The following is a 14,108-nucleotide window of genomic DNA, read 5'->3' as shown; positions in this document are numbered from 1 at the left end:
ACAATGCAGTTTTTTATGAAGTACTTCCAAAGACAAATGAAAATCCAAACAAACTGTGTTTACAGATATTACCAGGTGATATATTAAAAGTAATAATATTGAGAATTATTGCTCGAATATAATTGGTGCAATCTGCTCAGAAGGGCACATTTTTTAATCTGCTTTTCTCTTTTCCTTTCTCTGTTTTCTAACAAAGATGCTGACATTTTTCAAGATATGGCTCAATGTTTACATAATGATCTTTCTTTGCTCTGCATCATTTTGCATTTCCCCTTGTCTAAAATGTTAATGGGTGTCACAGGAGAAAAAAAAAGAAATCTAGATTTCCTTTTTGGATATTTAAATTCTTTGTAACTTGAGATTACTGATGCAAAGATACTGGACATTGTAGGACGTACCTGCATTTAAAATTGTGTGGGTTGCTTAGGTGTCTGGAATGAATAAAATCATTGACTTTATTCTCATTGGTATGAGCTACTAGATGTCAGAAAGAGAGATCTTAAAAAGCAAATATTTGAAGTCACTCTTCTTAATGACTCTAGTTTTTCATTATAGAATGTGTGTCTCTATGAAGATGGAAAGCTATAGAATTGGGAAGAGAATAGAAAAGCAATTATTCTTTTAAAAGCGTAAATATATATCTATAAATACTTTTCAGTCTCTGAACTAAACTAAAATGTATATACGCCTATTTCCAAGTTGTCTCTGGATATCACCAGGTCAGTGCAGTGTCCTATGATTTTCTGAATTGACAGCTGTGTTCTGAGCCCCTCTGCTGGGGAGGCTCCTGGAACTAGTAACACGGCTGTTATTAATTGTATTTGTTCTTAAGGATTACTTCTGGTTTTTACAGTGGTGGTCTTTCTACATATCTACAATGATCTTAATAGTTAACCACAGATATCCTAGCTTTGACAGAAACGTGTGCCCATCCTCCAAATGTATTTTCATTTCCAGCCATAGGCTGCTTTCTCTTCCTGGTTAACAATTATTGGTATGCCCCAACCTGAATCATCAACTGAGCCTTTGAGCTAAGACTCCTCTTCAATATTTCCCCACTGCCGCTTACCTTCCTTCAGCCAGAGTTAGCCGACTTTTTAACATGCCTTTTGCAGTAGTTTATATTTGCAACTAATATAGCAGTTATCACACTCTACTGTGGTTATGCTTTTTTACAAACATATTGTGCATAGTTCTTCAGGGGCCATTTCCTCTCATAATGTCTACAGTCAGTTTAGTTCAATCGCATGTTTTTTACATATTCTTGGTAAATTAATATGTGGTCTGAATACTGATTTTATACAAATGCTTTTGTGTTATAGAAGAAGATTCTACTAGGGCACATATTTTAAATATTCATAAACTTCTTAGAGGCAGTTACTAATTTACGAACATAAAGAATTTGCTAAGATGCCCAAACATGAGAAAAGAATGTAAAAGACCATGTTTTTCTATAAGAATCCCTGTATCTATTTCTCAATCTAACTCCACCCTGCCATTCTGTGTTATGTTCCTCCTTAGAATTATCCACACTTTTTCTCCGAAACATCTGAGAGAACCCTTTGTGATACAGAGGAATCCCCAGGCTCCACATTGAGAGAACTGGAGACAGGAAAGGAGTCAGGTGACTCTAGGGCAGATCAAGTAAGGATTCATGAATGAGGTAGTTTTTTAGGTTGGATTGGCAGGTCAAAAAAAGAAATGGTAGAGAGTATTCTGGGCAAAGAATAGGATGAAGACAGGCACAGAGACTAGAAAGATCATGTGAAGCACATTCAAGGCAAATACAGAAGATAATCCAATTCAGATTAATTCCACTTGCCTGTCTCCTCACAATTCTAGTCTTAGCATAAACAGGCCTTTGGTGACCACCCTTATAATGACAGGTATCCTATGTCACAGTAGTCACTCTCTATCTTTCTATCATCCATTTTGTTGACTTGTGTGGTTGCCTGGTTATTTCCAGCTTTGAGTACAGAGAAACACATTTGGCTGAGATAAAAATGAGGAAATATTTTAGAGAAGACCTTTTTAAGGTACATTTTATTCCAACTGTCCATTCATTATATAATCACTAAGAAAGCAAATGTTTTTAAAAGTAAATGCAATTCTTTCCAAAAACACTTTTGTCACTTTATGCCTGAGAATCTGAATGCTTTCTTATTGGCTACCCTTACAATCGGGGAGTAACTTAGACCTAGTATCTTTAATGCAGTATGTGTAGTATTTAAACTTTATTTCTTGAAGTTATGCTTCATTACAGATTCTTTTAGCTCTCTTCATTTATAGTTATCCCACTTTAATTCAGTGGAAAGTAATTGGGTATTTTAAACAACCATCCATTACAGAGCTAAATCACACCTTTTTGATGGATTATAACATTGTCTTCTCAAAAGCTGATCCGGTAAATGTCCATGATGCCTAGCCATTAGGCAGTACCTCTGGGCTCAGATGTCCTCTGGTTATCACCTCTGTACATTTAATTTACTAAAAAGCCCATTGGAGAAATGTTCATTATCCCAAGGGAAAAGTTCAGCTATATATTTGGCCCTTTTAGCCTCTCAGTCATGTTGCCTGAAATGATTCATAAATCCACATGGAACATGCCCATTTCAAATTTTATATTCAAACTAAAGATGGGCATTAGCTAATTTGTGACACCTTTTCTGTGCACTAACCTTATAAATATATAATAAATTATCCTTATTTAAAATGTTCAATATAACTGCCAGTATGTTGTTGGCAGTGCTAGTCATGAAAAATAATCAGATGATTTACTAACTCTAACTTTATTCTCTGGATATAATATATTGACTGCAAATGCAAGTAGAGAATAAGTAAATTACAGGGGAGCAGCAAAGTTACTCCATGTGGTTCTTTGTCCTCTAGACCACTTAACAGATGTATTTGGCATTTCTTTTGCGGTTTAAATCTTGAAATTAACCAGGTAATAAAGGAAGTACTGACTAATGCTGTATTATGTAGTACAAAGTATTCTAACTAAAATATTAAAGAAATATTTCTTATCCGTCATTTACATAGGCAATATTATATGTGGGTCTCAAAACATTAAAATATTTAAGGAAAAGAAAAGAGTAGCCTAGACCTTAAAGCTACATCTTTAAAGTGGAGTAAGATGTCCAAAACAAGATATACAAGCAAAGATCTGTCAATAGTCAGGAGCATCTCTGCCCTTGTAAGTACTTCCCTGAAGTGTAGGAACTAAAAACCTGACAACTCTTGCCAGTGAAGATCTCTACTTAGATCCTGCCAATTAAAGCCAGTCCTGTGAGAGCTGAGAGGTGGCATCAGTGGAGAAGCTATTATTTTCCACTAGCATCCGCAGGCGGGAATGTGGGAACTCCAGGATTTCCTGAAAGCCAGCAGTGGTCTTCTGACCTTCACTGTGTCTGCATTTCTTATATTTTCCCTCTAATTTCTTGTATGGAATCCTAGCAATTCAAACTAAGTGGCTTCTATTTTCCCGATCAATCCCCAGTCACCAAGTAGTTTTTGAGTACCTCTATAGCAAAACACACCATAAAGTAAAAAGATGAGACATTTCTAGGAGATACTAACAATATATGTAACAGAAAAATATAAACTCTATAGAAAAGAATCCTTCAAATTAATAAGAAAGAGAATAAAAGAAAGTTTCACGGTAAAGAAACCTCAAGTAGTCAGTAAGCAAACAAAAAAAAAATTCCTAATAGAAATTGAGAAAAATTAAACCCCAAATAATATGTTATTACACATTCATAAGGTTACTAAAAATTAAAAAGCTCTCTAACACTAAGTGCTGATGGCAATTTGTTCTTTTAACTTTAGGGAATGCAAGTTGGTAAAGTCACCTGGGAGGGTAATTTGGCAATATTTAGTAAAATTCCATTCTTACATATGTCTAGAATGCACCAACCATACATTTGGCCAAATACCAAGTGGCTGACGGTTAAAAATTAATATTCAGGCAAAGCTGGATCTCACCATCCCAGAATGATGTACAAATATATGATGTGCAAGACACAAACTAGCACATTTAAAAATATCACTCACTTTTTCATGCCCAACAGATTAAAATATAGGAAAGTCTGTGAGTAATGTGTTTTCTACTCAGAACTTTATACGTAGGATTTAGAGCAATGACAATTAAGAAAAAAAAAAAGAATTCTTTACCATATCTCCTTTCTTTCAGTTGGAAATACATAGCAATCATTTCCACAAACCTTTGCTTATTTAAGTGTTTAACTTCTATTCCTCAAAACTGTAAGGATTATCTTCTTACAGCATTCATATAAAGATTGTGGTTTCAAAGTTTGATGTTTCCTAGAGTTTGATGAGTAAGAAATACATGTGTGCCATTTTTTTAAATTAGTTTGACTCGTGAAAAAAATGGAATGTGTAGTCATATAAAACTTTCTTCTCTTTATTCCTATTACATTCTTTCTTTTTAAATTAAAAACATATTTTTTTTTAATTTAGAAAGAAAGAGAGAGTGAGCACGAGCAGGGGAGAGGGGTAGAGAAAGTGAGACAGAGAGACAGAGAGACAGAGAGAGAAAGAGAGAGAGACTCTCAAGCATACTCCACGCTGTGTGGAGCCAGATGTGGGATTCAATTCCACAACCCTGGGATCATGACCTGAGCCAAAATCAAGAGTCAGATGCTCAACCGACTGAACCACCCAGGCATCCCTCCTATTATATTCTTTGTCATCTCTGAATCAAAGAGGATTGTCATGGTTGCCATGGGTGACTGTGACTGTGGACTATTTCCTGCTTGCGAATTTTAAAGTGACGATGTTGACATTATGTTTTGTACACATCTTCGTATGAATATAAAGAATTCTAAAATAATACTTTTTCTTGCAATATTCATGGCCTAAGTAGAATTTACTAATCAAACATTAAGTATAATTCTTAAAGATTCCACTAAATATTATGAACCAAATTCACCAAAGAATTCTACAGAGATTAAAATTATGATAGAATGATCTTTGTCTTCTTGTGTTATTATTTAAACTTGAATTAATGTTTTTAGTTTCAGATGTCATCCTCAACTGTATTTAGCTAGCATGCTTTCTCAGTTCTCTTATTAACAATCTATCTCCCTTTTTATTTAACAATTTGACGGTGTTTACTGTTGGTCTATGCAATTAACATACCTTAATTCACCATGAAATACTCTATAAGGTAACTTTTAGAATATTAAAAACATTTAATTTTAACTGAGTTTCAAAAAAATAAAGTGTATAAAGATCTCGTTTGAAGTTCCATCAATAATGCTGACTTATATTCAAAGAGTGAGTTTTCAAATACCATTTATATTTCTAAGCCATCTGCCTTATTGTATTATTTGTACTGTTTTTCTGACCATATGACATTCCCCCATGTGAATACACAGCTGTTGTTCATAATCAAATGGAATAGAAATTATGTGGAGGTAGGAATTAAACTATTCATCTCTCAGTAGATCAAGGAAGAAGTTGAATAGCAGATTAGCAGATTTTGATGCAATCTTTAGGACAAAGTGAGCTCTGCATCCCTACATGGTACATGCCCTATAGTAATGCTTACATTTGTGCAAAAGCAGACAAAAAGTATAGCCTTTTTGTAGCAGGGAATAATGGGAAACAATGTAAAAGTTCATCAGTTAGAAAATAAATAAATCAATTTTGTAGTAAGTTTCTAATGGAATACTACAGAGTAGTTAAAATGAATAAAATGTGTGTGTGTGTGTGTGTGTGTGTGTGTGCATGTGTGCGTGTGTGTGTGTGTGTGTGTGTGTGTGTAAAGGTAAAAACACAATGCTGGCAAAAATAGTTTCAGAAGAATTTTTAAAATAATTTCATAGTTTATAAAGTGTATAAATAACTTGCAAAACATTCTATATAGTGTTCATAGACATATAGATATGTGATGAAAATAGGGGGCGCCTGGGTGCCTCAGTTGTTTGATGGTCCGACTCTTGATTTTGGCTCAGGTCATAATCTCACGGTACACGGGATAGAACCCCACATGGGGCTCTGCACTAGCAGTGTGCAGAGCCTGCTTGAGATTCTCTGTCTCTCTCTCTCTGCCCCTCCCCTACTCATGCACATGCATGCTCTCCCTCTCCCTCTCCCTCTCTCTCAAAATAAATAACTAAAATATAAAATATACATATATAAATATATATAAGTATATATATATATAAATATATATATATAATAGGTATGAGAAGAATACATTAATTCAGAATATTTATTAGCTCTTGGTAGGGAAAATCTGAAAGTGGTTGAGAAGGGAACAAAAAGGAGCTTTACTTGTTTTATAATATTTATTTCTTGATATTAATATCAATATGAATATTAATCTGAAATAATATTAATTTTTATCTGAAGCTACTATGATAGTAGAATCTGATAGAGTCAGATGGTGAAGTTGTTATGTTATCCTTTGTAGTCTTTTGTAGGTTTCCAATAACAACTTAAAAATAAATTAGAAATCCTTATACTACATAGTAGCAGGAAAGGAATTAAATCTCTGTTGAAGTTATTAAGTCAAAAGGATTTAGGTAATGGGGATTTTCAGTTCATTTTGTGCTCTAGAAATTTTCATTTCATCAGAGTATCAAATTTCACAAGGAATGGTGAATATTTATAGCATATATGATTTTTCATACACATCTTTATTTAATTGTCAGTTTCAAGTATTTGAGCTTTTCAATGAAAAGACTGGCAGCTGAATGTTTCCATAAAGATAAGACAGATCTGAATATTTATGAATAGGCAACAATAATTCCACCAAATTGGACTAAATTATGTTGTGCTTTGTAGCTTATATAGTATTGTCCATGTGCATTTTCATCTACAATGCAAAGTATTATAAATTATCTTAATTTACAAAGAATATCTCCATTTTACCTCATCACCAGCAATTGCCAACCACATTTACAGAACATTCAAATTAAGGAAGGATGAATTTGGTAATGAACCTTGAAAAGAGAGCTTGATTTCCATTTTTATTTTGATAAATGATATACGGTAAAACTCAGAAGTGGCTGCATTTTGAATGATAAACTGAATATTATGTCTGGTAGAAGGCATGCAAACTTGTAATTTTTGAGCAAGAACACTTTAAATGCAGTATTAAGTATGCAGATTCATGCAAAGTAATGTGTCCTGAAAATGTAAAGTTGCTACTTCTGCCATTTCTGTTTCTATGTTTGAAAGACTGGCTTGCTTGACCGTGTATCTTTATATCTCATTTATGTCACGATTTGAGTTAGTGACTTGTGACTTGTTGTTGGGCTCTGTTTCTGACGCCATTTATATTTGCTTTATTTTAACATATTTTCACCCAAACAGAGCTGTCACAAATTGATCCATAAGGGAAATTCCTGAAGACTTTTTTAATTGTTTCATAAACTTCAGTTTCTCATCAGCATTATTTTAGTTTCGTCCTCAGTTATCTCCTTGAGATAATTGCCTCTAATAATCCACATCCATCCATAGAAATTATTACACATCTGCCGTGAGCCAAGATTTATGCTGGGAAGTCATTGTGGGAAAGAGGGAAAAATTGAAATAATTCCACTCTATAGAAAAACAAAGAAAAGAAGCAAATGATTGTAAATTAATTAAAATGTGTAAAGTATTTCTCTGAGTTAACAGAAGAAAAAATGGTTAATACCCCATAGAAGAGAGTAGGAAGGGCTCCTTCCTCTGATAGATAATGTATCCCTCAAAATGCTGAAGTTACAATATGTATTTAGTACTTGGATATGTGCAAATTCTAGTGATTTAATGTATGTTTTGACATTCTAGGAAGTCAATGATGCAAATTAGTGATTTGCCATATATGAGATAATGCATGCTTTTGTTGTTGTTGTTGTTCTAGTTCAAATCTAGATTAATTTGGTCAAGGATTTGTGCCTATAAAGGAGACAGAGACTGCTTTTTGATTATCCTATGATTTATACACATAACATTTTTTTTTCTCCAGCATTATTTGTCTTGAAGTCACAGGTTTTCCTATCTCATAAGGCTATCTGGAATACTCTTTATAGTCCTCTAGTCTCAGAAGCTATAACTGGTGTAAATAGCACCTAATTATCTTTGGTACATTCACTCTATCATTTATCTTATATTTATACACTTGGTAAAACATTAAAGACAAGAACTCTATGGCTAAGGAGCCTAGATTTTGATTGCTACTATCATGTTTAATTTATATTATGAGGTATCCTTTTCCAGTTCTTTCAGGATCTTTATAGTGAACTGTGCTGACAGTTGTTTTTAATATTCACTTTTGTTGACTTTATTCTGCATATGGACACAAGATCTTCTGGATCTAAACAGATTAATAATTGTTATTTAAATAATATAATAATAATATTGGTATGTCCCACACACTTCTGACCTACTCCTTACCCCTGTAGTAACATGATGGAAATCAGATGGAAAAATCTGCATGGGTGGCCAGTGGCAAGGCATGAGGAAAAATGGACATGCTCTGCTGAAGGCAGCTATCTTGCCTTCCTCTCCTGAAAGCAGGAAGAAAGAACTTTGCTGCTTGGAGATGGGATGGAAAGGATCTTGAGTTCTCTCTTTTTTTTTTTTTTAACCTCAGAATGTAAATACATTTCTCTAAGAGCCAGATTAGCCTATGTCTCCAGTTTTTATAACCTAGAGATGTCTGTAAGTCATCTCGTTCTCCCCCTTGGTGCAAACACAAACGTCCTCTGGAGTCAGGTAAAGCTCTCTGGCGTTCTCTCACTCCTGGTACAGGTAGTTGTAAATTAACTTCTCCAGTGCTACTCTTATCTCAGGAAATAAAGTTTCCAGCAAAATTCATGCAGAAAGCCCAAACTCTGCTGAACACAAACATAGTTTCTTTGTACCACAGAATAACATGCTGCTTCGATTTGTTTTTGTTTTCTTGTGAGAATTTCTGAAAGCTATACATTTTGGAGGGGGCAGGATATAAAGATTCCGAGTTCTTAAACCTGAATACTATTATTATGTCTCAAAAAACTATGTTTTCAATATGAGACTATCATTATAATATAATGATCACTATACTGCTATCAAAGTAAAGCAATCTACAGTTCTATTTGCAGTGGACATATCTGTGAATTGGACAATTATTGGACATGTTTTGTCAAAATTTTAAAATTTTGATGACTTGACTCTAGTAGTCACACTGGTCAGAATTTATTATTAGCCGCAATTCACTTGAGGTAAGCGAGAGGCTTAGTGCTACAAGCCACGATATAGTTATATAGACCATGGGGTATCACTGATAAACTTTAAAATTACAATCAACCAATCAAATTACAACAAATTCTAATTTTCAAGAAAATAACTTTATGGATACTGTATATATACTATCAAAATTGAATATTGTAAGAGTAATAATACAAGTAGGAAAAGGTATGTAATTATACTAAAAATAATCAAAGACTGTTGGTATAATTTTAAATCTTCCTGTTAAATGTTGCCTTTAATGACTCTGTATCCTTATCACAGGTTTTGAACTTTCACACTGTGAGGATCCTGGTATTCCACAATTTGGATACAAGATCAGTGACCAAGGCCACTTTGCTGGGAGCACTATTATTTATGGATGCAATCCAGGCTATACTCTCCACGGGAGTAGCCTTCTCAAATGCATGACAGGGGAGAGAAGGGCATGGGACTATCCTCTGCCTTCCTGTATTGGTAAGATACTCTCACATTTTCATAAATAGTTCTTTGGGAGTGCTATCCAAATACGCTGTCCCTTTTCAAGTGATTTTATCTGTTCACGCACAGCTCACAGCTTAAATCATGAAGTTAATGAACTCATAGCTCAAATTTGTTGGAGGAAATTAATGGAAAGTGAAAGCGTCGTTTTCATAAGTTTGTCGATGAGTACATTTTTTTGTATCAAGTCATTCTTTCTCCTATCTTGATACAAAATTTAATTCACTATAAAAATATGTTAAGACTTGTCGTACATATTTATGGAATCACATTGACTAGGTTTGTTTTAATAAAATGAGCACCTGTCCCGGTATCAAGGTAGATTAAAAAACAATAAGCCTATTCTCAAAAACTTCAAAGGTTTTCTTTATATATGTATATAGATTTTCAAAAATCTGAGGAAGTACATGGGCTTTTCTTATGTGTATGTAGCATAACTAACCAATTTCAATAAAAAGAGGCAAGGGAGACACAATAACATAAGGTATATTGCCTCCATGAAGCTAGAGAATGGATCATTTTCTCTCACTGCACAACTGGAGGACTAGTACCATCTTGCAGATCAATTAATGAATGACTGGGTTTGTGTGAGTAGGAAGGTAGACAGAAATGTGTTGACAAAGATGTCTGTTTTCTTGTTGTTTTCTTTTGTTTTTTTCTGCTCCAAAGACCAAATAGGTCCCAGGCTGGAATACCAGAACAACAAAAGGAAACATTTTAACAAAACACTGACTCCTTAAATAGGGAGCCAACACTCGGTTACTCTTCAGCCATTCTTACTTCTTGCTGGTATTTGTAGAAGCACAAATCCATTCTGCCTCAGGCCCACATGAATAAAATTGACCTAAATTAAAAAAAAATTTACAGCTTTATTAAGGTATAACTGATATCTTAATACTGCAGCACATATTTAATGTATATAATTTGATGAGTTTGGAAACTTAAACCTTCCAAATTTGTATCTTTGTTAGTTGATATGGTTAACATAGGAATCTCCACAAAACCTACTAGAATGCAAATAGAAAAATGAAATTCCAGTCTTTAAAGGCCTTGCAAGTAATTGCACTGTGTTTTTTTATGCCACAAGACCTCTGTTGGTTTATTCAAACATTGATTCACGTAGGAAGCAAACATGTTTTTATCTAACCAAAATGCAATCATAGTCCTTTCTTTTCAGATGACATCTGATTTTGGATAGATTACGAGGATAATATCTAAATACTAATCAACCTAAATTAACAAAGCTTAGGATTCTGGAATATGACCAACAGTCAGCCCACTGGCGTTAGTAATGAGAAAAATATAGCACTAATTCTAAGGTTGTATTCTTTGATGTGAATATGAAATATATTCAGAAAAGCATTAAGGATTATAATTGCACAAAACTATAAACTTGTAAATACTGATTTTCCATGCTGTCCTTAAAATTAAAATCAGAAACCAGATATATTTAAAATAACATATTTTCTACATGTGTTGAACCAAGCTAAAGACATTCTTCACTTTTTAAAAGACTTTATGTAAATGGAAGGACATTTGGTTCGTGATCAGAATTAATTTTGTTTGTAACAAATCGGTGCACTTCATATTTACAAATTTCCTGAGTCAAAACTTAGTGGCTTGATACTGTTCAAGATTTCATGAGAGGGGTAAATTTATATGTTGTTTTTCCTTTTAATGATGGATAGACAGGAATAACAGCTGAAGACAGTTGGACACATGGCGTGTTGTGCCGGTGATTACTATGATAACAGAAGAGGAGATTCTATTTTAGATGGTGTTCTCTACTGGCAACAATTAATAGCCTTGCCACCTGGTCTAGCATCCTAATTTTTTGTGCTCACTTTGCCTCTGTCAAATAAGAAACTTTTTCGCAATTGTATGGATTATTTCTAGATAATTATGTTTCTGAAGCTTATACATGGATCAAACAAATACTTTTTGAAATACCATAGCCAGAGGATTTAACCTATATACCTTCTTTAAGCACTATTTCATTTTTATACTGCAAATATAAGTCTTCTCTTAAATATGAGCTGTAGTGTTATGGCATATCACACTGGCTCATTTGAAGTCAAAATGACAGGTAATGTTTGTAGAAAAGAAATCTGGAGAAAAAAAGAACTATGTTAAATTTGAACATACAGCGTAGTACACAAAACCCCAATTTGACCTTTAATTGATTAAAAATTAATCTGGAGGAATAAAGTATAAAATCTGTTCTCATAGTAAGTGTATGCCATAAAAGTGATAATTATAAAGAAATAATGTAATAATGAATTGATATAGTTACATAGTTGAAGTTTATCCAACACAATTTTTGTTAAAAAATGAGAAAAAATCTAAACAAGTGATGGCAACATCTTAAATACTGGTATCTCATTTATTTAAAAAAATAACAAATTTGTTCTTATGAATTAACATTGCAATACAAAATCAAGTTGCTTAGTCCTCTGTGAGTGTATCAGTCAACATTCTCCAGTGAAAGAGAATGAATAGAATATCTAAATCTAGACTGATCTATCTATATGTATTTGTATCTAAGTGTCTATCTATCTATCTATCTGTCTATCTAAGCGATTTATTTATTTTGAGGAATTGACTCATGCAGTTGTGGGAGATGACAAGTCCAAAATACATAGGGAAAGTCAAAAGGCTGGAAATGCAGGCAGAGGTCAACTCTGCAGTTGTGAGGGAGAATTTCTTTTTTTCCCAAACACTTATTTTTTGCTCATAAGGTCTTCCCATTGACTAGATGAGGGCTACCCACATTATCAAGGATAACTTCTTTTAATTAACACCAACTGATTGTAGACATTAACCACATCTATAAAATACTTTCATATCAACACTAATGTTTGATTAAATACCTGGGCACTGTAGTGCCTAACCAAGTTTACACGTAAAACTAATCATCACAATGTGGTAAAATAGAATATGTAAAATCTGTGAAATAAATTTACCTATAGGAATAGAGCCTATACATTGTGAACCATTAAATTCAATTGCCATTAGGTCTCTTCCAAAACAAAACCAAGAAGATTAAGTCAGTGATTGAATGTAAGTAAGATCGAAACAGTGCAGAGAACAAGAAAAACAAATATAGGAGCGCCTTCAAATATTTAAGCAAAAAGTAAATTTTTTTTGTTTTTGTTTATTTTTTGGTAGGAAATAATCTGGAGGATTTTCAAATGTATGATGTATTACACAGTGTTATCCCTGTTTCTGGGGTTAGAGATGTAGAATAATATACTAACTGCAATACTTATTTTCTGTCATCTCCAGTACAGAGGATTCTTTCTAGGTTATCTGTTTACTGAAATAAAACCCCTACAGACATCCCCATATATTAAATAGCATTCAAATGGAGAGGTAATCCCCCAAAAGATTTTTTAAAAATATTGTATAACAATACCTACACTTTTGATTTGATGAGTTTTATAAAATTTAAGGACTCATTAAATTAAACTAGATTTTACTGAAGTGAGAAATCTAATAAAAATGCCACTTTGACTTTGGGGACGTTAAAAAGGAAAGAGTTTAGAGTGATTTAAAGGGGAATAAAAGGACAATGAAATTTAGAAGACCTGAGGGACCACAGTAAAGATTAGTTTTTCTCAGAGGTGGGGTAGCACGATGATAAATTATTCAGCCTACAACCAACGAGCAGTGAGCAACTTGCCATCTGTTTCCCCTTTTTAAATTATCGTTATGTAACAACACATCTTAAAATCTTTGAATGCCTAAACTCAGAGTGTTTGAGTGTGTCCTTTTTTTATTCCCTAGCTTATTATCTTTTATGTGATCTAACTTGAGACTTTATTGTTTTACTCTTTAGTGTATCATTGCTTCAATCAATACATTAATCTGAGGAAGTATATACAAAATGTATTGTCTTAAGAAGAGGGATTGTCAATCCTTATTTTCCTTAAGATGAAAAAACATATATTTTTAAGAAATTCGTAGATTGTTTTGCAAAGATTGGCATTAAATGGTGGTTTCATTTATTATTATTATTATTATTATTATTATTATTATTATTATTATTATTTTAGCTGAATGTGGAGGTCGTTTTAAAGGAGAATCTTCAGGAAGAATCTTATCTCCTGGTTATCCCTTTCCATATGACAATAATCTGCGTTGCATGTGGATGATTGAGGTAGATCCAGGAAACATTGTCAGGTAAATGGGTTTTATTTTCTCAGAATTACTGGGGAATCTGAAATTTCTGATCAGTCTCAATATACAATATCAAACAACAAGGTTTGTCAATATCTTTAGCCTTGGCCAAGAAGAACCTGGTTTTCATCTCTTCAAAGTATAACAAGTATTCACGGGTATGATTATTGTCACAGTGGTAGTTCATATAATCCCTAGATTCGTAG

At 33.4% G+C, this 14,108-nt stretch overlaps 1 protein-coding gene across 2 annotated transcripts in view; it reads left to right on the top strand.

Moving 5' to 3' along the window:
- Window positions 1–14,108, top strand: part of CSMD3 (CUB and Sushi multiple domains 3) — a 1,245,616-nt gene that overhangs the window by 917,367 nt on the left and 314,141 nt on the right. For both annotated transcript variants that reach the window (XM_078441978.2, XM_078441977.2), the window contains 2 exons: window positions 9,508–9,699; window positions 13,779–13,905. In XM_078441978.2, the coding sequence (XP_078298104.1) occupies window positions 9,508–9,699; window positions 13,779–13,905 (319 nt within the window). The remainder of the gene's footprint in view (window positions 1–9,507; window positions 9,700–13,778; window positions 13,906–14,108) is intronic.

This window comes from Panthera onca, chromosome F2, assembly GCF_046562875.1.
Source record: "Panthera onca isolate mPanOnc1 chromosome F2, mPanOnc1 haplotype 2, whole genome shotgun sequence".
Classification (NCBI taxonomy): domain Eukaryota; kingdom Metazoa; phylum Chordata; class Mammalia; order Carnivora; family Felidae; genus Panthera; species Panthera onca.
This window is presented reverse-complemented; position numbering and strand designations above follow the sequence as displayed.